We start from the raw sequence: 26,210 nt of genomic DNA on the forward strand, positions 1-26,210 counted from the left end.
AATAAATTTACAAACAGCTAAATACACGACACAAGAGACACGAGGCAAGACACTAGAAACAATGATTTTAATGATTTGAGTTCACAACATTAAAAGTGTTGTAAGACACTGTAAATGAATGGGCTGATGTAAAAAGAATCTTAAAGGATAACTTTGAAGTTCCGTACGCAACGGATAATTTACAAACGGAGTTATATTTACTTAAAATGAATAAAGATGAATCTGTATTATCGTACAATTCGAGATTAGAAGAAATATTTCAAAAACTTTGCGATTCACAAACCGCGGGAGAATCCCCTTCCGACGCGACCGCAATACGGCGGAATACATATAAACAAGCATTAACTAGCTATATCCGTGGGCTAACCGATAGAATACAATTCAAAGTAGAAACAAAAAACCCATCATCTCTCGAACAAGCGATGCACATCGCTATCGCCGCGGAAAAGGAAATCATTAATCTTAGAAATATGCATGAAATAAGCAGTCCAATGAGCAATAGGAATAACGAGGGACATTGGCAAAATAATGGGAACCCTAATAAAAATAACAATTATAATAAAAATAAAAACCAAAATAATGGCAACTATAGACAGAACGGCTATAACGGCAATAACGGCAATAATTATAGGCAGGAATATAGAGGAAATAATTATAGGAACAATAATAATAATAGACGAGTGATGTCAAACACTATTAAATGTTTTTCATGTAATAAGGAGGGACACTTTGCTAACCAATGTAGAAACAATACAACCGGTAGAAATAATTTTAATCATTTTACGAGACCACCGACGTCATATAATAATAATGGTCAGATATTAACATGCACATACTGTTCGAAATTGGGACATGATATTAGCGCGTGTCATAAACGTCGTAACGATGAGGAAAGAGCTAGTCAAAACGTAAGGTCGGGAAACGAGCCGCAATCAAACGTGAGCGGACTACGTTCGATTCAACAAGTAATGATGTCCGAATAAACGCGCGATCTTTTCATATCACTTCAGAAATAAGCAACAATCACGTAACATGTAAATCTCCTTTCTTTTTAACCGAACACGTAAAACTTCTTGTAGATACAGGTTGTGATATAAATATAATAAAAATTAATTGTTTAAATAAAGAATTACTTGTAGATGAGAGTAGAAACACCAGAATTCGTGGAATAGATGAAAATATCACACAAACAATTGGGAGAATAATAATACCTTTAATAATAAATAATAAAGAAATACCGACAGAATTTCAAATAGTTAGGCAAGATTTTGCTATACCGCATGAAGGTATATTAGGGCATACATTTCTCCATGATAATAAAACAATTATAGATGTAGCCGACAAGAAACTAATAATACAATCAGATCCCGAAATAATTAAGAATGAAATATGCTTTGCGTTAGAACCAAGGTCAGAAACGTTGGTAGAAATACCAGTATCTAACCCTACTATAGAGAATAAAAACATTATGATAAATAAACAAGAGTTAATAGATGAAGTATACATAGGTAACGTCGTAAGTATCGTAAGAAACGGTAAGGTAGCAATGAGTATTATGAATATATCAGAAGTGACTAAACACATAAGCAAAAAGGACGTGAGTAGAATTACGTATGATGAGGACGTTGAATATAAAATACACACTGTAAAAAGCGAAAGTAACAATGATGAAAGAATTAATGAGATTTTAGACGCGATACGATGTGACCATATGAATGAGGAAGAGAAACAGTCCATATTAGGAATATGTAAACAGTATTCGGAAATATTTCTTTTAGAAGGAGATAAATTAACGTGCACGAACGCAATAACACATGAGATAAAAATAAAAACAGACCAACCACCTATATATAAACGTCCATATAGACTCCCGCAAGCGCAACAAGCTGAAATAGAACGGCAGATTAACCAAATGGAAAGTGATGACATTATAGAGCCTTCCATGTCTCCATGGAACGCACCCCTCTTGCTAGTAAAAAAGAAACCAGATGCTAGTGGTAGAGAAAAATTTCGAATAGTAGTTGATTATAGTTTAAAAATAATCCAATAACTGCATCTAATATGTTTAAAATTTTTTTTATAAATATCGTTCAGAACAATATAAAAAAAACAATCAATTCAGTAAATAGTCATGTTCCTTATAATGTTTCTTTTAATGATGTGTTTCAAAAAAAAATCGAATCGTCTGACATACTTAATATTATTAATAGCTTTAAAGACGATACAGCAAGTGGTTTGGATAAAGTGTCCGTAAAAATGTTAAAATGTATTAGTAAATTGGTAGTGGATCCTCTTGTTTATATATATAACTTAAGTATTGAACAAAGTATTTTTCCTGATGCCTTAAAAGTAGCTGATGTTAAACCTTTGTTTAAAAATGGTGATAAATCGAATATGAGCAACTATAGGCCAATATCCATGTTGAGCAATTTTTCTAAGATATTTGAAAAAATTATCAAAGCCAGACTGATTGAGTTCTTAGAAAAAAATAACTTATTATCAAAAAACCAGTATGGCTTTAGACCTGGGTTAAGTACTTTGAATGATCTCTATAAAGTCACTCAATTTTTATACAGTAATCTAGATAATAGCAATAAAACATTAGCAATATTTTTAGACATAGCCAAGGCTTTTGATACAGTGAATCATCAAATCTTATTAAACATACTACCTAGCTTTGGAATTAATAATTCGAGCCTAAACTGGTTTAAAAGCTATTTGCATAATAGAAAACAGTCAGTGAAAATGAATGAAGTAAATGGTAACACATATGGAATTAAAAATGGTGTATCTCAAGGTAGTGTTCTTGGACCCATTCTATTTATAATATATATTAACGAAATTTGTAATATTAATTTTGATGGGTCGATAGTTACTTATGCTGATGACACTTGTCTTCTGTTCTCACACAAAACATGGAATGGGGTATATGAGAAAGCCTGCAGAGGTTTCTATCAGATAATAAACTTTTTAAACAATAGAAATCTATCTCTAAATGTTGATAAAACTGTGTTTATGCCATTTTCAATTAATAAAACAAATTGTAACTTCAATACTATAGCAGTACATGGCTGCGTCAATAATAAAATATGTAATCAGGAAAACTGCAAAATAATTAAAATAGTTGGAAAAATTCGATATTTGGGTGTTATATTTGATAACAACTTAAAATGGAATTTTCATATTAATAATTTATTAGGAAAGCTACGTTTTATTACATTTAAATTGATCAAACTCAAAAGCTTGGTACCTAAACAAACAATGAAAATAGTATATTTTGCATTATATCAATCAAATTTCCAATATGGTCTACTGGTATGGGGTGGCCTTCGGGATAACATATTAAATGCACTAGTAGTTAATCAAAATAATATAGTCAGAATTTGCCTAAATAAATTCACTATAGAAGGATCTACGAAAGTTAACTATAGAGAACTTGGTGTTTTGCCAATAAGGTTATTGTATAAAAAAATTGCTATTATGTACTTGGTTAAGAAATTTAACTTAGATAAATTTCATAAAGAATTAAGCAATAAAAGAGAATTGAGGAAATTTGACTTGACTGTTAATTATACAAATAAATCTATTGGTCAATGTTTTATAGATTATCTTGGACCAACGTTTTTCAATTCTATGCCTTTTGAATTTAAAAAAAAAATACTTGGGGATGAAAGGATTAATATTAAAGGCTTGGTATATAAATATCTATTTCTTGAGTTAAATAATGAGTTGCTATAATTTTATTTTATATCTAAGCTTTATAATTTTAATCTATGAGATTTTATTTGTGTATCTTAGACTAATACGTTTATTTTATTTTATTTTATATCTCTTTCTTTATCATGTACATTTTCTGGATAAAATGTCTAATCTATATTTGTATATTTAGTTTTATAGTACTTAGAACTTATACTTGTAAATTCTATAATATTATAAAAATTGTATCATATTATATTATATAACAACTCTCTTTCTCCAACACAAGCTTTGCTTAAAGGAGAAAGATAATCGAAAATGTTAATCAATAATTATGTATGTATTTTTGTCTTTTTCGATTAATAAAAAAAAAAAAAAAAAAATAGAGCACTTAATGAGGTAACAATAAATGTTTATCACCCTTTACCTAATATTACAGAGATACTCGATCAATTAGGACAAAGCCAAGTTTTTTCTGTTATCGATCTTTTATCAGGGTTTCATCAAATAAAATTAGAAGAATCATCTAGGGAACGGACAGCCTTTTCCACACTACAGGGGCATTGGCAATTTAAGAGAATGGTCATGGGGTTAAAAACGTCGCCAGCTACATTTCAAAAATTAATGAATTGTGTATTATCCGGCATAATAGGGATAAAATGTTTAATTTATCTGGATGACATTATAATTTACGGAAAAAATCTGATAGACCATAATGAAAAACTAAGGGATGTATTTGAAAGGTTAAAAGTAAACTGTCTAAAAATTCAACCTGATAAATGCGAATTTTTAAAACACGAATGTATGTATTTAGGGCATATAGTAACCGAAAAGGGAATTAAACCCGATCCGGCAAAAGTAAAAACCGTGTTAGAATACCAAGTTCCACAGACTAATAAAAATATTAAATCATTTTTGGGATTATCGGGTTATTATAGGAAATTCATAGAATCATATAGTGCAAAAGCCAAACCATTAACAAACTTACTTAAAAAAGATATAAAATTTAATTGGACAGATGAATGTCAAAAATCATTTGATAATTTAAAACAAGCATTATGTTCAGAACCTATATTGCAATACCCAGATTTTACAAAACCATTTATTTTAACAACCGACGCGAGTAACAAAGCGTTAGGAGCTATTTTGTCTCAGGGAGAAATAGGCAAGGATCTGCCGATCGCATATGCATCTAGAACTTTAAATAAAAGCGAGAACAACTATAGCACAACGGAGCTAGAATGCCTGGCCATAATATTCGGCGTAAAACAATTTCGACCATATTTATATGGACGTAAGTTCACTGTAGTTACCGATCATAAAGCCTTAAAATGGTTGTTTAATTTGAAAGACCCTCTATCAAAACTCGCTCGATGGCGTATACAACTAGAAGACTACGATTACGAAATACATTACAAACCAGGGGTACAAAATTCTAACGTAGACGCGTTAACACGCATGTATAAAATAGCTCAAATAAAAGAAGAAAGTTACCCAGTATTTTTTAATAAATTCGAAACACAATTAATAACTAATAAAAATATAAAAGAAGTAACTGGTGAATTGATAGACTCACCTGTAGAGTACCATATAGTATCTGAAATTGCCAGACAATACAATTTTTCGAACGGAATAAACTATGAATTAAAGCGAATATTTGGAAATAATCAATCATTACCCCCCAGCACAGCCATAGGAGAGGTACAATATCTCGAGAATAATAATAGGTTTATAATTTTTATCATTACAAAGAACCGTGATAAACAATTTTCCACCTATGAAAACATATATACCGCATTATCGAATTTAAAAACCTTATGTATAGACAAAACATTAAACAAGTTAGCGATGAATAAATTAGGAATTAATGATGATTTAGGTTGGTCTCAAATTCGAGCGATGATAAGATATATTTTTAAGGGGACCAATATCGAAATAATTATATGTTCGAAAATCGAATACACTAAAGAGGAAAAATTATTTATATTTAAACAAATCCATGATTCTAAATTAGGAGGACATTTAGTTGTAGGAAAAACACTAAAAAAATTAAAGAAACATTGAAATTGGAAAGGGATGAAGGAAGATGTAAAAACATACATTAGAAATTGCCCCTCTTGTCAAAAAAATAAAACTGGTAATCATAAAATTAAACAATCCATGGCTATTACATCTACTAGTGCATATCCGTTTCAAAAAATATTTTTGGACATAGTCGGACCCTTGGTCACTAGTTTATCGGGAAATAACTACATCCTAACAATGCAAGACGACCTAACCAAATTTTCTTTAGGCGTACCCATACCCGATCACAAGGCAAACACAGTAGCCGAGAGTTTTGTACTTTCTTTTATTTTAAATCACGGAATACCACACACTATTCTCACAGACCAGGGAACAGAATTCCTAAGTAAGACATTTTCTGAAGTTTGTAAATTACTTGAAATTAATAAAATTAATACCAGTCCATTTCATCCACAAACAAACGGTGCCCTAGAGCGATCTCATCGCACCCTAGCAGAGTATCTAAGACATTATGTCGATAAAAAAATGAATACCTGGGATCAATATCTTCCCTACGCCTTTTTCGTGTACAACTCGATTGAACATAGTAGTACTAATTATCAGCCATACGCACTACTTTACGGTAGGACGTTGGAAGTACCAATAAAATTAAAAAATTCCCCAGAACCGCGTTACAATTACGATGATTATTATTATGACTTAAAAGAAAAATTACAGGAATCACATGCAATCGCAAGGGAAAAACTAATAAAACGAAAAATCAAATCGAAGGAGCGATATGACGTAACAGAGAATCCGATTGATATACACGTAGGAGACCAAATATTGTTAAAAGATTTCGCACGAAAGGGAAAACTGACACCTTTATGGATAGGACCTTATTTAGTCACTGAAGTACTAAGCAAAGAAAACATAAAAATACAAAGGGGACGAAGATTCGTTGTAACTCATAAAAATAATGTGAAGAAGTTTTATGACACCCTCTCGCATAATATCTAAATACTCGTAATAAATTTTACTTCTAATATATATACATTTTTCAGAATGTATGTTCAACTATTTCTTTTCACCTTGATTACTGGACAACTACGTTTCAACAGTCAACCCTTAGATCAGCAATCAGGTATATATTTCGAAAATCAGGGTCCACTCAAGATCATTACTTCCAAATGGGATTTGACATCATATTTAGATCTTACTTTTTATAACAATAACACACAAGCAACCCTTTCAGTAATTAACACTATGGACTCCTATTGTGATAATCTAATTAGCTATAATCAATCCGCAGAAATTTTTAAATGTTTAACATTTCTGAGACAGGCAAAAATATTAGGTAGGGAAATAGAATCTAAAAGAGATGCTATATTCAATACAATAAGTTATAAACATAAGGAAAAAAGGGGAATATCATTTAAGTCTATGAGTAAGGTAGCACAATTAATATTCGGAACATGCGATTTCAACTGCATAGCAAATGCGGAAAAATATATTAAGGACATGGTTATGTTAGGGGTTAACGAAATAAAGATACCAGAAAAACAAACAAAAATCATTAAAATAACACAAGATAAGGAATCATCGGTTATCAAAAGACCATTAGGGTCGACTGACGAATCACGTACGGTCGGAACCGCACTAGAAATGCGCAACACCGTAATACTAGCATATAGTCAAGCTAACTTACTTCTTACCCAATTCGCATACGAAACTAATACCATATTTCAAATCGTACAAGCTGCTAAGATAGGACAAATACACCCTACCTTATTAAACCAAGACCAATTGTTATCCCAATTTAAAGACGTAAAACTTAATTTACCTAGCGGAACCGACTTACCTTTAGAATTAGATATTGCCAACGCAAATGATATACTGAAACTTTCCGAAATAGCTATCTATCACGCCGGGAACAATCTAGTATTTAAAATAGGGATACCACTTATTTACCAACACATACTAACCTTGTATCATTTATTACCGAAACCAGTTTGCAAAATTAATAATTGTGTATATATTAAACCGAGCTTCAATTATGTAGCAATAAGTAAATCAAAGGATTTGTATACCACCTATGATCATTTTGATCGATTACAATGCAATTATATACAAAATTGTCTTTTATGTCCCGAGATCCACCCTTTACACCCAAGGAGTACTAGACCTAATTGCGAAATTTCGCTATTCCAAGATCCAAAAGAAGTACCAGATACATGTGAAATAATGCATGTACAAATTGCAACGTCTCTATTCCATAAACTTAAAAATAAAAATGCCTGGTTATACACCACTATGGGAGAAACTATTTTTGTAACATGCGAAAATGACCAACAATCCACAAGCTTACCATTAGAAAGAGTAGGAATATTAACATTAAACGACACATGTAAGGCTTATGCTACTAGAGATATATTAATACCCGGGGAAGTCAAGGATGACACAGAATATCCAGATTTTATTCCTAGTTCTAAAATACAAAGGCTAGAAGAACTAATAAGTGAAATAAGTTCGAATAACGTAGTTAACACCAAACATATTAAAAACAATCAAATGAATGAACTAAACGATATAGCTAAAACACAGGGTCAAGTAGAGGACTATAAAATAATATTAGGAATACAAACTAATCAAAATAATCGATACCATCAGGATTATATTCTGTATGTTACCAGTGCCATAGTTACCTTAACGCTTATATTATTCATGATATCAATTCTGAATAAATTAATTACAAAAAAAATTACAGCGCGACGACAGTTGCAACCGCCGACGATAGAAACACCCACCTTAAATGATGAAAGTGAGCCACACCACACTGACCAAAACATACCAATACCTTTAGAGAATTACCCGTTAATGTACCCTAAATTAAGAACAGAATTCTGACATAATTATCTAATAGAGGTACTCAATGGAGCACGTTGGAGTGGTTATTCAACCCGCTCTTACTCACTTAAATTATATAATAAAATTAATATCAAATAAATAATAATATACATTGTCATTAATAATCATTTCATTTTAAGTTCACATGTCAAGTTTGTCATTGTCGATTTTGAATTCGCGCCAATGCCAGATAAGAATTGGGCCTTGATTAACGGATCAATGGTAAATAGTTTGGATGAATACCAACCTATACGACTACAAGGGAAACCAAAACTTATAACGAAGGACGGAAAATACAATACATTATATAAAAGCAAACACTACAACCAGATTGAGAGATTTGCGGTCAGATGCTTTTCAGTGAAGAAGCCAGAGGTGTTGTCACATTTATTGGGAAATCTGAGTAGTTCTAGGAACTACAAGGGGGAACCAACTCTGACTACAACACACATGGTAAGGTATCTGCATGCTGATCGCCGACATCCAGTAGTAGTGTTCTGGAACGGGGAAACTGATAAAAAACTATTTGATAGAATGAAAATACCGAATATATTAACATATTTAAATATAAAATCATATGATAAATATAATGATAATCACCACTACTATACAATCACTGATATGAACAACAACAGGGAGTTATTTTCAGTATATATTGGTAGATATAAAAAAGAGGGTAGAATGTTAAATTTAACAGAAGCACATTCGCTTATTTGTAAAGCCGAGCACCGGAATATCACACATAGTCATGACCCCTTAACAGATGTAATTTATACAAGATATATTTTTAATCACTTAATAAAGATTATGAAACCCACTAAAATATATAAATATTGTAATAAACTCAAATATAGGAAATAAAACTTGCGAAATAATTTATGAAACAAACCTATACATGTAAATATATATATGTAACGTGTGAGAAAGACAATATAACACTCACACGATAGAATTAAAAAAAAAAAATGTGTGTTTAAAAAAGATTATAATTAACCTTAGCAAGTAAGTTTTGAATATGTAAACAAAAAAATGTGTATTACTAACAATAGATTAGAAAATTTAAAGGATTCTATTTCCTTATATTATAAATATAATCCTTTTTTTTTGGTTGGGAGGTGTTGTAAGACACGTAGATATTGTGTACGTGTCCACCTTCACATAATAAATGTTAAAGAGAAATCGTCACGTTTGTATAAGGAAATGTCCTTAGAAATTAAGTACGTTTTTAAAATGTAAATACAACTATTAACACAATAACCTACTCCAATAAAATGTCGTACCCAAAATAATAATAATTCAAGAGTGCAACATCACATTTCCATGATGCAACCCAAGGCGCGTACAAATGGCTAATTATCAAATGTAGAAGTCCGATGGCCACAGGATGTACGTGACGTCCGGGACGATTTCACCAAACAACAGTGACTTAGCAGTCGCAGGACCGACATAAATACCAAAGGGCGAGAGCCGAGACGGCAGTTAGATTCCACAGCTCAAGTCACCCACACATCACCATTGGAGATTCCACGGACTCTGTCCGTATGTACATTGCCTGACCGTTAAGACTTACGAGTTTATCGCTCCGAGCACTCTGACGCATGTAGGTGTGCACAAGGAATCTCCACTCCGTACATTTTATAACTTATCTATGTGATTTCTCTTGAACTTAAATAAATATCTATTACATTTATCAACAATATTGTACGATTCATTTGAACACGAGGGTCGCAACAAAAGTGTATAAAGTGTACGCGTCATCGCCAATTTTACCGTTGTGATTTTTCATTAGTTCATACTACATAGATGATAAATATTATCGATAACGAATTTGGAATTCCCTGCGCGTCGGCCGTTTCAGCGTATAACATTAGAATTATTTTTATAATTCATTTTAAAAACCGGTCACTCGGATTCGAGACGCTCGATACAGAATGATATTATTATATTATTTCTAATAATCTTTAGGTTACCAATACTGGCAACTGCCATAGCACAATATTGAATTTTATGTTATGTGTTGATGTAAACCAGTACGCTAATCAGTACAACTGTTGTACTACAACACGTAAATATCAGAGAATGTGACAGTTTTAAATTTATAATATTATAAATTAAAATTTTTGGTTTTTATTTATTTCTGGCCGGAGGTTGATACTTAATATGAGTCATTCATTGAGTAAGTCAACCAAAAGGAGGCGGGTTCTCCAAGAAATTGATGAGATTTTACCTAGTTTTGACACAGTCTACCGTGAATTAGAAGTAGAACAATTAATGCACTTTAATACTCTAGACCCAGTTGATAAAGATAGTGAACTACATTCCGTTGATAATAATGTTGATATGTCAGTTGTTGAAGAACGAAATCAACTATTAGAAGGTATTACACAAAAATATAGTTATTATTACAAACAGTGCTCGACTTGGTTGGGGGGACGCAGGGGGACGGAGTACCCCAACTTATTTTCAGAAATCATAGCGTCCCCCTACTATCATGCCGTTATAATCATAACGTTTAATACGTTTTGGGGACGCTCCTTTTTTTTAAGTAACCAGAGTTCCCTATTTTAATTTTGCCAAGTTGAGCACTGATTACAAATAATTTATAATGCACAGATGTGCATCAAGAGGGGAGGGCAACAATTCGATAATATCGTATGTAAATATAATAAAAATAAATTATTTAATAGAATAAGGTAGCTCTCCCACAAGGGCGACGCAACTGACGAAACTGGCGATTTTTATCGCGTCCGTGTTTCCAATGTTTATAAATGGTACTTCTCCCATACACGCAACGCGACTATTGTTGCGACGACTGCGACATAATAAATCGTGTACAACTGAACATGTCCAATTTCATTGCAACGATCGTCTGCGACTTTGGTAAATATGGCCAAAAAAGACGATCCCGTTTAGAACATAAAACTTGTGGAAGAAATAGAAAAACACCCTATCGTAATGATGTTGTTGGAGTAGGATAAATTGATTTAATAATTAATTGAAACACTTTTAAACACTTTAATAAATACAAATAAATGATTCACAGATACAAATTATAAATTTGTGCACTAACAATATCAAAGACAAAACTCAGAAGGGCTTGTACTGATAGCTAGACACGTCTGTCGTTGGTGGTGAAACGGAGCCTTTATATACTCTGTTTGATTCTGTTTTAATTGTGTTGTTTTCGCCGCTTGGTTGCCCTTGGTCTTGATCGTCATATTCGAATGATGTTTCGTCACTTGGTTGCCCTTGGCCTTGATTGTCCTATTCGAATGATGATGTTGTTTGCGGTTGTTCGTGATTTGTAATTCGCACATGGCACTCATTACAGTTTATGTGTGCAATAGTTATTCTCTGTACGTTTTATCTTTATAAGACTCAGGAATATGCGTATTATTATTTATTAGTAATATATGCATATTACAATATTTAGTTGAACGTTGTTTTTTTTAGTTTTAATATTCTGAAGTGGACCAATTTTATCCATTTAAAGACCTCTCCACGTTTCTTCTTCATGAACAGTCGTTATACTTAATGATGAATTACAATCACTGTCATCGGGATCGAAGTGTGATTCAAAAAAGTCATTATTTTTTTCTTCTGTAAATGTAAATGTATTTTATTATTAAAATTATAATATTATTAACTATTTATAGTCAATTCAGCAGTTGCCTATTATTATTATACTTAAAAGTATTTATTTTTTTTTAAATTAACCTGTGCTATGTATTTCTGGATCTAATAAATTATCAATTGAAGACAATGACAACGATCCTTTTACCAATTGACTACGTTTTTGAGGTGATGGCGTAATATTTTCTATAAAAACAAATACGTATTATAATAAATTATTATCGATAGGTAGATACTAAAAAGATCATATCATTTTAATGTACTACATACCAGTGTCTGATTTACATAAATGACTAATTTCACTTTTTGATTTTAATGATATATTGGTTTCAATTTGGTCAGAGTCACTAGAAAACAACGACCGCGATCCTTTTACCAATTGAATACGTTTTTGGGGTGACGACACAAATTGTTCTATCAATAAAAAAGTTTTAAAACTATAATGGTTTAATAACATAGCACTTTATTAAAAATTAATATGTAATTTTAAAACAATTTACCTGTAGACTTGACATCGACTTGAATACTTCTTACTATTTTCATAATTTGATCTATGTTAATCAAATGAGTAGAGATAAAACGGTCAACGGATAAAAGATTAGGTTTTTGTGAAAGAATATTATTTTTTAATTCTGCAAAGTTTCCTTCAACTGGAGCAGATGTTGCAGTTTCATATGGAGACTTGAAATTAGCCATCATAACGTTAGACCATAATGGAAATTCTTTTGAAATCCTTAAAAGTTGTTTTGCGAATTCTGGAATATAAAATGGACTCAATTTGTCTCCTTTTTGAGATGAATTAACAATACTTTTGTTTTTAATCTGGTTCAAAAAATATTTTACTGTGTTGGAAGTTAAATTATTTTCATCGTCTGGTATTTGATTATCGTCTATGTCATCGTTAGACATGAAATCATCTTCATTTTGTAAATAACTGTCATCATATAAATATTGTTCATCATTTATTTTCATAGGAGGCAAACCTTTAATTTTATTTATTAACTTGTTACGTGAAATTTCACTCGGACAATTTGTATTGGACGATAAACATCTACCTTCTGTGTCACTGTAACATACTGTTAATGTGTCTACAAGAATATCTTCATACTCCGATAAAGACGTGGTTTTTATTAATAATCTAATACATCTGACGTAAAATTCTTTCAATAGCATTGTTCTTTTACCTTGCCAGCACTTCCTTATACAAACTAATTTAATCAAATGAGCAATATCAATCCTTACATAGCAAAAAAGTCTTTCAGATTCTATACTATTATATTTCTGCATTATATTAAAGCACTTATTTACATACTCATGTAATGGTACCCCGTTACAGAATGCTCTAGTGATGCCTCCTAGTAAAGCTTTTGAATAATCACAAACAGCTTCCTGAGGAAGCTGAGGAAATCGGGACTCCATCTTTTAACCACTGTGCCAACCAATAATATATTGTTTATGTGTTTCACTAAGCATCTGTGTTACAGGAACTTGATATTGTGGATTTGAAACAACAGCTTCATATAAAAAAATATAACCTGACTTAATATTTTGTTTTGTTCTGACAATTTTTTTAACTAAGCTTCCTGTAGCATCAATAGCTAGTCTGCAGAACGACTTTTGCAAATGTTTGTATACAACCAACTGATATGGAATCCAGTAATGAACAAATAACTAATCAGCGCTAACCACTATTTGACCACTAAATTTTCCATGCTTTAACTCAATTAGGGATTTAATCGGGCACTTATCATTAATTCCAAGCACATCATCTTTGAACTCTTGCTTGCATTTCCTTAAAACCGTTTTATTGTAAATATTTGGAGGTAATTTGTCACCAAAATCGATTGAGGAAACAGTGTTTCGTTGCCAATTATTAGCACCAGAGTGTAACAACTCTTCTCCAATATTATACCTTTTTTTATCATTTAAAGGTCTTTTTGACATATGTTCTGACCAATTATTTCTAGTGTCTTGAATCACAATGGTTATGATGAGAGGAAATCCTTCCTTGGGTTTTTTTTTCAGCTCAACCAACTAGTTTTGACTGACAGTCCTTACATTTTCCTTCAAATTGTAAATAATGTTTACTGCGTTCAACAACTGTATTAACCCTGCAGTGTTTGTATACAAACGTACAAGGAACTTTATAATTGTTTAAAAACGTATCGTTTATTATATTTGTCCATATACCCGGTTTTAACACTGTAAATTTTCTTTTTGTTTTCCCATAGCGCATTTAAACGGGTTTCATTCATAGAAATTCTTGATATGGGACTTCAAATTTAAATGATTTTAAATTGCCATCATAATCAGAATTATGGTCTTCGTCTAAATTTTTGAGGACTTATATTTATCTTTTCTTCGTCAATGTCAGAAGTTTATTGAAATTTTGTGAAGCCTAAGGTTTCCTTCAAAATTGTTTGCCAGGAATGACGATCTTGATAAATATTTATATACTAAGTTTGGCCAGTAATTTTTCCTTCAAAGTGATCACTTATTTGTTTCTAAATAGGATTTGAGTATGGTAACAAGGATTCATTTGAATCAAAAAGATCTCTACCAACTTCTTTAAGATATTCAAGGGCAATACCGTAATCTAACCTTGGTTTTCTTCCACCTTATCTAATAGAAAAAAAAAATTTGAAAAATATCGACGGTTATCTACAGTTTTTTTTTTTTTTTGTAGGTATATTATGGTTATAATGTAGGTACTATAATATTATACATTTGAGTAAACCACAAAATTAAAAATTAAAAAAACACAATTTCTTCATAAATAATAACCAATGTGATAAAATTTAAAAAAGAAAGAAAGAAAAATATATTTAAAAAAAAAAAAAATGAATAAAGTTTTATTTTATAATTCGTGATAACAAATAAACATAAAAATATTTTTTGGTGCAAAGAAACCCTCACTTTCGGTTTCTTTAAAAATATTAATGCAAACCAAAGACTGGTCGATTTTATTATAATATAAGTATACATCTATAGGGTGATTCATGAATCATGTTACAGCAATTTTATCATATAAATATTTGAAATAGACCCAAATGTATAATAGGAAAGTTTCTTCATTTAAGACAGGCATGTTAAACACACGGCCCACGACTTATTTTTTTGTGGCCCTCAGCTAGTAATATTAATGGACAAAAAAAAAAAAAAGAATAATAAAAAAAAAAAATTATAAAATATTAATCATGTGTTTCAACTAACATAGATTCTTTGATAATGGTATATATTTTGGTATATATTATTATGTTTTATCTTCTAATAAACTTTAATGTAATCGAGCAATTAGTATTATTGATGGTTTCATATGTACAAATTATAAATATATATGTCGTAGCCACATAGTGAAATTGACCATTTCATGAAAAGTTGACCATTTCATGAAATGGAAACGACTTTTTAACACTTCGTGAAATACGGAAATATTTCATGATATGGTCACTTTTTCATGAAACGGTCGTTCCAATTTGACATCGTGTAATTTTTTTCACAATCTGGTCGTTCACTTTGTGTACCGAAAATATATTTAATATTTATCATGGTCTTATAATCATTTTTATCAGTAGATATGAAATATGTTATAAGTTATAATTTATAACTATTGATTTAAGCACGAAATTCCTTTACCAAAAATTCTATTATACAATAATATCTATTAAATAAAATTACCTGGTTATGTGAAACGAGCAGGTTATATTTTATTGATTTAGATTTATCATATTAGATTTTTGTTCAAAAGTGTATAGTCGGTGAACGAATTGCATTGTGCTCGCACATTCACGCATTTTAGATATTTACTGTAAAATAATTTTGTATAATCTTAATAATATGGAAGATTTTAATCCAAAAAGTGAATTTTATATTCGAATGAACAAGTATTATTTGGACAAACCGGGAAAAAAGCCATATACAAATATGAAGATTGAGACAATTATGGCCGAAATTACTGATGCTAAATTAAATAAGTACCTACAAAATAGATAATTTGACCACCCATTAATCGTGAGTATCGGTAACTAATTTAAATTTAAATTTCACAGAGGTGCAAAGAAAAGACGTGATTATTATATTTTACAAAAATATGATGTATTAACTGTGGCCGAGAAGAAATATTTAATTCATAAAAAAACTGACGACAAAGATGATATAAAGTAAGATATATTTATATCTATAAAGTAAATAAGTAATTAAAAACAAATTGCGTACGAAAACCATACTGCGATGGCCGCTGCGCTACAGTTCAAGAGCGATCACTGTGCTCGACCGAAGGCTTGCCAATAAATATTACGAATGTGCGCTACAGAAAGTGGAAATCCGACGCTATGGCACGTTGCACGTGAACATTTATACGTGTCGTAGCGCCACGTAGATAAATAAATAAATGATAATATACAATAGGTATGTTATAGGTATGTTGTGTCATATGAAGAATTGTTCGAAAGACTAAGTGATTATCATATACGTACTGGACATGGTGGTATGGGGAAAATGCGTGCGGCACTGTCCAATAAATATTCGATTCCAAGACCAGCTATTGAAACTTTTCTATCAATATGCGCAATTTGTAATAGTAAGAAAGGGTCAAATCGTAAATTGGTTTTCAAACCAATTGTAAGCAAAGACTTCAACGAGAGAGGTCAAGTTGACTTGGTGGATTTCCAGTCATTACCTGACGGAAAATATAAATGGATTTTAAACTATCAAGACCACCATACAAAATTTATATCTTTATTTCCACTTGAAAGTAAACGAGCGGTCGAAGTAGCATCTAATTTACTCACAATTTTTTTAACTTTTGGTGCACCGAAAGTTTTACAAAGTGATAACGGTAGAGAGTTTGTAAATTCTGTTATTAACGAAATTAAGGAACTTTGGCCGGAATGTATTATTGTACATGGGAGACCAAGACATCCTCAGAGTCAGGGAAGTATTGAACGTAGCAATCAGGATGTCGAAAATATGCTTCGAGCATGGATGAAGGACAATAAATCTAAAAAATGGTCTGTGGGATTGAAGTTTGTCCAATTCCAGAAAAACTCTTCACACCACCGCATAATTGGCCGATCTCCTTACAAAGCATTATTTGGTTGTGAGCCTAAGGTTGGATTAACAACATCTAATTTACCACAAGAAGTTTCAAAAAAATTAACAGCTGAAGAAGATCTGGAAGAAATATACAACCAATATGAAGAGGAAATACAAGAACAAATAAATGTTAAACGATATTGCGGAATTTGTAAAATTGAATCCACGAAGACTTTTGTGATTTGTGTAAAACATAAAAAATAGAAGAAGAACGTGAAGCAGCGCATATAGGTCAAAACAAAGCCGCCAAAAGAATGTTACAGGTATCTAATTATTTATTATTTATAACAATTTGACATATATAGTAAATAAATTGGATGTGTACAATATATTTAAGTATTTTTTTTTTTTTTGTTATTTGTTATAGGTTATAATTCCTACGTTCAATATTAATGACTGTATCACAATTCCTGTTCCAAAAGTCGATAGAGGGCCTTTGGACCCAGCACGCATAATTGCTGTTATAGTTGAGAAAAAAAATGAGTTGTATAGAGTAGGAACTGAACATGGTTTAATTAAAGGATGGTTGAGTTCTGGAAATATGCAGCGTACCACATCACATTTCATATCTGCTAATCAAGTTGACAAGCAAAACGAATTAACTTTGCGTGAAACAGTTAAAATTATATCTGGAGGTCAAGGATTTTTGAGTTGTACATGCAAAAGGGCTTGTCAAACTAAACGTTGTGCTTGTTTTAAAAGTAGTATTAAATGTAACAGCAGTTGCCATAATTCATTGAATTGTTTAAATAAATAATTATTAACTATACGATAAATTATATTATATATAAGTTATTAAAAATTATTATATAATTTATTTAATTACCTACATATTACTACTTTTATTATTAATTATATCAAAACTAAACTTAATATAATATACTTACCATATTACACAATGTAACAAACAAAAATTATTATAAAATTTTGATAAATATAAAATATTTTTTCAGTACACAAAGTGAATGACCAGATTGTGAAAAAAATTACACGATGTCAAATTGGAACGACCGTTTCATGAAAAAGTGACCATGTCATGAAATATTTCCGTATTTCACGAAGTGTTAAAAAGTTGTTTCCATTTCATGAAATGGTCAACTTTTCATGAAATGGTCAATTTCACTATGTGGCTACGACATTAATAATTTATATCGTCAGTACGCGACCGCGTGGCTTTGGAAACTAGTCGTTCGACAACCATCTTGTGTTCAAGTTTAAATTTTGTTGCGTATATTTTACTGCAAATTTAAAATTTAAAAATGTCTGTATCAAAACCAAGTGGTAGATATAAACGTAAAATTACCGATGAACATCGTCAATTTCATGAAAATTGGGAATTACAATATTTTTGTAGTGAAATCAATAATAAAATAATTTGTTTAATTTGTAAAAGTGTTATTAGTGTTCTAAAGTTGAACAATATTAAGCGACATTACGAACAACATAAGTCAAAATACGACTACTATGAAGGGTTATTAAGACAAGAAAAACTGAAAGAAATTAAGGTATGTCCACACTAGTGCGTTTTCGTTTCAACTTACTCTTCGTCATTCGATAAGCGCAAGCGATTGTTGAGTGCTTTAAACGCATGCTTCTTTCTGTGCACATCTGTGTCTACGCCAGTGAGAATACAGTGAGAAGAAGACACTTAAAATGTGATAAAAATTGAAATTGTTATGTTTGCTTTGTTACTATTATTTTAAAAATTGTTTTCAGATACATTTTAAATTCTTATGTTTCTGTTATTAGTGAAAGTTAACAATAAATGATTCGTTAATATGACTTACAAACGTTTGGTACACAAAACAAAAGAGAACACATAAAGAAAAGTAAGAGAAACACGAGACGAGATGTGTATCCGTACACGGTATCGGAAAAACAGTCCGGTTACGTGGTGGTACCTCTCGGACGTCGTAGCGACCGCTCGCGTCCCCTGTCCGGTGATGGATGGGTGGACGGGGTGTCGTTGCGACGTTGCGTGCTGCGAAGTGGTGGTTGATGAGAGAGATAAGGACACGGTCGGCGACTGCCGTTTCGGTAACGGCCGCCGCACGGGTCCGCGTCATACTCCCCCGCCAAACCGCCAGTCGCGGTACTGCTCCAGTTTGTTACGCTATTTCCCCGTGACTGTTATGGAGGTTCTCGTCCGTCGGTGATGTCCGGACTTATTGGGTAGGGTCACCGACTAACTGTACCTCCGTTGTGGTGTTCCCCAGGCGTGGTGGGGACGACGCCGAGGCGTGGAGACGATGTCCAGTCTATGGTAGACGGTCATATCCAGTCGTGGTGTATAGTCCGCCCTGGTGGTCGTGAGCGGCGTGGAGAACACGGGTGGGCTTTCCTCGATGTCCGGGAATGTTGGGAGTGGTGACCCGGGTTCGTCGAGGATTCGGTCATCGACCTCCATCGCCTCCCCCGGGTTGGTGTCTTGCTCCGGTCGGTGTTCCTGGGCGGAACTACCTGGTACCGGTGCTGACACCTGCACCGTCTCCCGACCTTCCGGGTCGGTGGTCGGCTCTGCCGAGGAAGTCGCCTTCGTCAGCCGGTACTGCTGACTCGAGCCTTCCCTCTCGGCTTTTGCCCGCAGTCTCCTCTGCCGCTGGTGTTCTCTTCTCCGCTCCTTGGCCCGTTCTGCCGTCCGCTTGGATGTTGCCGGTGTGGCTGGCTTCGCGGGCTTTGGCCAGGGCTCCAGTGGTCCTGGCTTGTCGGATGGAGGTGCAGGTGGTGGCGTCGGCAGGCGGTCCACGTAGGCCACGCGGCCGGCATTCCCGTCCACTCCGTCGTCGGTAGGTGCGGGTCTGCCGGTGGCATCCTGGGCACTAGCGGACGTCCCGGAGCTGGTCTCACCCACGTCACGTTCCGCTGTGGCCGTACGGAGCTGGTGTCTTGCCGTAGTGGGGTTGTGCTCTGTTTGGCGCCGCGTGTTGTTGGTGTTGTACGGACGGCCGGTGCTGCGCTGATTGCTGGTGTAGCACACCCCGACCCCATCGCCTTGGTGGTTAGGACCCGATGGCGGGTCGACGGACGCGGTGGTTTCGGCGTTGGTGTAGTTGCGGGTGACCTCGCCGTCGAGGAGCCGAGGGAACTCACCAAATCGGTGGTCTGGTCCGCCCACCCCCGACAGTAAGCTGCCCAGAGTAGTGGCTCAGCCCGCAGTTGAGCGACTCCCGCCTTCCGGACGTCGTCCGCTGTGCGACAGTTCCCCATCGATCCTTGCACCGTGACCGCCTCCTTGACTTTCTCCAGCATCTCCACAACCTTGGAGGTGTCCATTGCTGATTGTTGACGGTGGCTGGATGTGATGCTGAAAAACGCGCAATCGTGTGTGTAATTAATGGTGTGCGCGTTTAAGGCAGGACACGTGGATTTTCCTCGTCATCGATAATGTTTTATTTTAATTTTATTTTTTATTTTTATTTTATTTTAATTTTTTTTTTTTTTTTTTTTTATTGCTAGTAGTAGACAAATGTGTACAAGTGTATGGTTACATATGGATTTACTAGCATTGCTCTACACTGAGGTAATACCTCTTATCGTAAAGCAAGAATACTAATCTAGATGAAATTATAAATAAAAAATTAAATTTAGAACAATGATAAAAAAATTAAAAAGAAATAAAAAAATTTTAACAATTTGTTATGATAATAAGAAATAGAATCTAATTTTAAATACATAAAAATTAATAACAAACATGATTTATAAATATAATTTTAAACATTAAATATAAAAAAAAAAAAAAATTTATTTAAACTAAGTTGTGTAGATAAATAGGGTTTTTAAGTATAATATTTCTCATAGATAAAAAATAGACTTGAATTATAAAAGTATTTTACAGATTAAGATAAAACCATTTTTTTAGTTTGTATTTAAAATTCGGATTATTTAAACATTTTTTCAATTCATCCGGGATGATATCTAATGCCCTAAGACCAACTTGCATGAATGTATTAGAAGCTTTCTTGGTGTTAATAAAAGGAATATCGAAATATTGTTTTCTAAGCATATGATGATTGTTTTTAATTTTAAATGCTTTAGTTTTATAAATAAAACATATCGCTTGCTTTTTATATAGATTTTCAATTTCGAGTACTCGTTATAGTTTGAATAATTCTTTTGAAGGGAAAGTTTTTGGTTTACTTAAGATGATTTTTATTATATTTTTTTGTGCTATTGATAATTTATGTATTAACGTAGTGTTGCAACCTCCCCAAGCGACTATACCGTATTGTATTAAAGATTGAATCATTGCAAAGTATGTTATTCTTAGATAGTTTCTATTTAGTATTTTTTTTGCTGTTAGGAAAAAGTAAGTTAGTTGTCTTATTTTATTTATTAGATTATCTATGTGCATATTCCATTTTAAATTTTGGTCAATTAATATTCCAAGGTATTTAACGGACGCGTGTCTAGTTAATTTAGGGCAGGAACATGATATAGTGTTGCAATTAATTTTATGTATAATCAATTCTTTTTTATTCGGCTCAGTTCTAGTATTATTAGTAAATGCAATACATTTTGATTTATCAAAATTTATTTTAAGATCATTATTAGAAAACCATTTATCGAGTACTGCAATATCAGATTCACTTTTTTGCCACGTTGATTCCCAATTAGAACTAGACACTATAATAACAGTGTCATCAGCATACGAATAGATTCTTCCTTATAACGAGAGTCTGTCTAGTGCTGACACATACATAATATATAGTATTGGAGATAACACCGTGCCTTGTGGGACTCCTCTATGAATTATACCTATGTCACTTAGTTTATCACCTACTTTGACCTGTTGAGACCTACCTTCTAAATATGATTTAAAAATTGAATATGATGATCCAGTAATACCAAAAGATTTTATACAATTTAGCAGTTTAGGATGAGGTATACTATCAAAAGCTTTACTAAGATCTAAAAATATACCGATAGTTTTATTATGGTTATCTAAATTATCATAAATATCTTTTGTTAAGTTAGCGAGAGCGTCTTCTGTACCTAATCCCTTTCTGAAACCATATTGTGAGATGGGTAATAAATTATTTTCTTCTAAATAATTTACGAGCCTAGTTTTGATTGCTTTTTCAAATATTTTGGAAAATACGTTTAATAAACTTATTGGCCTAAAATTACTAAGGTCGGTTTTAGATCCTTTACCTTTATAAATGGGCGATATTAATGCATTTTTGAAGGCATCTGGGATAATCCCTTCTTTTAAAATTTGTTTGAAAATTTTTTCTAGAATGTCAGAAATAAAGTCTTTAATATTTTTAATAACATTAATTGAGATTGTGTCTGGACCAGGAGCGGAATCGTTTTTCATATCAGTTATAATTTTGTATATTTCGGTTCTAGTGATCTTTCTTAGATATAGTGAACATGAAGGGTTATTGTTATTATATTCAATTTCCTTATTAGAAATATTACCGTTGAGATCTCCCATAGTTAAAAAGAAATCGTTCAATTTATTCGTTATTATGGATGCATTTGTTCTGAAGTTGTAAGTTATATTATTTATTTTTAAGTTTATTTCTGGTGACTTTGCCACATTTTGGTGCGTTGCTTGTTTAATAATAGACCAAATTATTTTTGGATTAGAACTATTGTTTTTTACTTTTTCTCCGAAATAAGAGTATTTTGCTTTAGCGATAATTTCAGTTAATTTGTTTCTATATTGTTTGTATTTATTCTTTAGATTAATATTAAATGGCTCTTGTTTACTTAATTTATGCAATTTATCTCTTTTTTTAATTGCGTTAATTATACCTGATTGAATCCATGGATTGTTTCTTTTTATTGATTTGATTGTTCTTTTAGTAGTAGACTGTCTTATTAAATTTTGTAGGGAGTCCGTTAATAAATTAATATTTATATTAGCACTGTTATTATCTGTTATATTATGGTTCCAGTTTATATCTTTAATTAATTTATTCTATTTATTATAATTAACAGTGTTATAGTAATTTGGTTCTTTATTTATGTTGTTACTGTGTATGAGTGAATTATTTTCAATAATTTGTGTAATTACTGGATAATGGTCGGTTATAAGTGAATCGATAAGCGTTACCTGTATAGTGATATTCGAATTATTAATAATATTTGAGAAGACGTGATCTAGGCAGGTATTTGAATCGGGACGTGTAATGATATTTATGTGAGATGTAAAGTTTAATGTGTTTAATATGTCTATATAGTTTGTTGTGTTTTGTGTGGTATCTAATAAATTAATGTTTAAGTCCCCTATAATAATAATTTTAGTATTTTTATGTTTATTGGTTATATCGGTGATTAGAATATTAAATTGTGCCAAGAATGTGTTAATATCTCCATTCGGAGATCTGTAAAGTGATAGTATACCGTATTTGTGACCATTAAAATTTATTGTTGTGAATAGGCAATTAGTGTCTTGAATTATTAATTCAGTCGTATTATGTATAATATCATTTTTAATAAAAATCACTAATCCATCTGATCTACGTAAGTTATTTTTTGTATATTCTATGTTGAAAACTTTACAAAATGAAAAATATTTAGGGTTGAAGTCTTTACTAATCCATGCTTCCGAAGCTATAATAATATGACATTTATCATTTAGCGATGCATTTAAATATTCTAAATCATTTATGTGCTTGTTTAAACTTCTGATATTAGTGTGCAATATATTGAGACTATTGTTGTGATTTGATAATCTTTCGTTCATTTCATTAATGCAATGCAAGTTGGTTTTATCAGAGTCCAAAAGTTCATAAATATTATTAATTGAAGCCATATTTGGTTAAGTTATGTTTACTACGATGTAATGTACAATTATGTATAATTATGATGTGAAAATTATTGTTAATTAAAAATAATATTTCTATATAGTATGTATCGTTGATTTAATTATTAACATTATTGTTTGTATTAATATAAATATACGTTTTATTATAATAACAAGAAGAGTTGAGCAGTGTAACTTACGCTTTATCGAGGTCTTGTTGATTTTTTATGCGCTGTATTTTTGAATTTTCATTTTTCCTCATGAGTATGTCCCCGTTGTTCACCCATACGAATTTGAAATTTTTTTCTTTCCCATATGCTCTTGCTTTTCCAAATAGTGACCGTCTTTCCTTTGTTAATCGTTCATTGATAAATATTTTGTTTTTGTCCGGCCAGGCACTACATATGTTGTTTGCTGATATTTTAGTAATTTTACTGTTTTTAATTAAAGTTTTTTTCATATCTATTGTTTCTAGTTTAGCTATGATTATACTATTTGAGTTGTTGTTAAAAAATTGTCTATTTGCCTCTACAACGTTGATAACTGTGTTAGTTTTTAGTCCAATTTCTTTCACGATTTCTGTACAGTTTTCGTTTGGAGTATGAGGTATACCGGCTACTTCAATGCTTTTTATAAGGTTTGTTTGTTCTATGATATCAATTTTAAAATTTATAATCGAAATTTCTTTTAGTAAATAATTAGTATCATTTTTCATTTTTTCATTTTCGATTTTTAATTTTTTTATTTCATTAATCAACGAATCGACTTTACTATTAAAATTATCGAATTGTTTACCCATAAATTCTACAGATTTTATAAGTTTATCAATTTTCGATTCAACCTTTTTTGGTGATTGAGTAATATCTATACTTGAATTAGTTAGTTTGTGGTCACTGCAAGTGTAATTCCCTTTAGTCGATTTAGACATTTTTTTAAAGTTGGTTTCTGAGTATCCCGCGCAGTAGAAATGTATAGTTTTTTTGCATATGATACATTCCAGTATATCTTTGTGTATTAGTTTTTCTTGACAATTGGCACATTCTGTATCCATATTAATTATTGAAAAGGAATAATAATGATGACTTTAATGAGAAAAAAGATAAGGGAGTCGATGAATAATCGACTATACCGAACAAAGTCTGGATTAGTACTGAAGGAGGTAACTTGGAGGTGTCCATTGCTGATTGTTGACGGTGGCTGGATGTGATGCTGAAAAACGCGCAATCGTGTGTGTAATTAATGGTGTGCGCGTTTAAGGCAGGACACGTGGATTTTCCTCGTCATCGATAATGTTTTATTTTAATTTTATTTTTTATTTTTATTTTATTTTAATTAAATACGGACTAAACCCAAAGTACAGTAGTATATGATTACAATTAGTATATGATCAGCAAAATGAGCCAGAACTAGGTAGGGAGATTAAGACAGAAAAAAGTGTAGGGCGTGGGTGTTACCTATACGCATTAGTCGGTCTATAGTATTATTTTGACTGTAATTAGTGAAGCGTTTAGGAATAGCGAAAGGAGCAATAGAACGGGTTGAACGTGGAGGAACGCAAAAGTTTATAAGAGCGAGGAGCGATGGTGCATCGGTAGAACCGTCAATAAGATTTTGAAGAAATCTCATGTTGGCGTTTACTCTTCTACAGCTATAGTTAACAAGCCTAATTTGTGTTGAACTTGAGAATAGTCGTGCAAGGGGTGGGGAATGTCTAGCAAGTAACTGGCCCAAGATAGGAAGCGCCTTTGGACACGTTCTATGGTGGCGGAGTCGGAAGCTATATGAGGGTCCCATAAGACTTTTCCGTACTCAAGTAGGGGCCGAACTAACGAGCAATAGAGGGTCTTTATTACAGAAGTAAGTTTGAAGTCAGAAGAAATCCGTTTTATAAATCCTAGGGTTTTATTAGCCTTGCAACTTATCGATAGAATGTGTGAATGGTAACTGAGGTCAGAGGATAGGAGAATTCCTAAGTCTTTTTTGGAGTTGACTGATGGAAGAGTTACATCGTTAATTGAGTAACTGTGGCTAATTTGGTAATGGCATCGGGTGAAGGACATTGCTTGGCATTTGCTCGCATTTAAATGCAAACCAATAGATTCAAACCATGTGACAAGAGCAT

At 32.3% G+C, this 26,210-nt stretch overlaps 2 protein-coding genes across 2 annotated transcripts; one reads left to right on the plus strand and one right to left on the minus strand.

Moving 5' to 3' along the window:
• Positions 1-16,077: 16,077 nt before the first annotated feature.
• On the plus strand, positions 16,078-18,091 carry LOC112691413 (KRAB-A domain-containing protein 2-like). The gene is made up of 4 exons (XM_025565663.1): positions 16,078-16,214; positions 16,290-16,400; positions 16,659-17,520; positions 17,702-18,091. Exons 1-4 carry the CDS (start codon positions 16,078-16,080, stop codon positions 18,089-18,091), a joined length of 1,500 nt encoding a protein of 499 aa, XP_025421448.1.
• A 6,193-nt stretch (positions 18,092-24,284) lies between these two features.
• Positions 24,285-25,139, minus strand: LOC112691414. The gene is made up of 2 exons (XM_025565664.1): positions 24,884-25,139; positions 24,285-24,736 (listed from the first exon to the last, which is right to left on the minus strand). Exons 1-2 carry the CDS (start codon positions 25,137-25,139, stop codon positions 24,285-24,287), a joined length of 708 nt encoding a protein of 235 aa, XP_025421449.1.
• Between the last annotated feature and the right edge of the window lie 1,071 nt (positions 25,140-26,210).

This window comes from Sipha flava, unplaced genomic scaffold (assembly GCF_003268045.1).
Source record: "Sipha flava isolate LNK unplaced genomic scaffold, YSA_version1 612_pilon_pilon, whole genome shotgun sequence".
NCBI classification, from domain to species: Eukaryota; Metazoa; Arthropoda; class Insecta; order Hemiptera; family Aphididae; genus Sipha; species Sipha flava.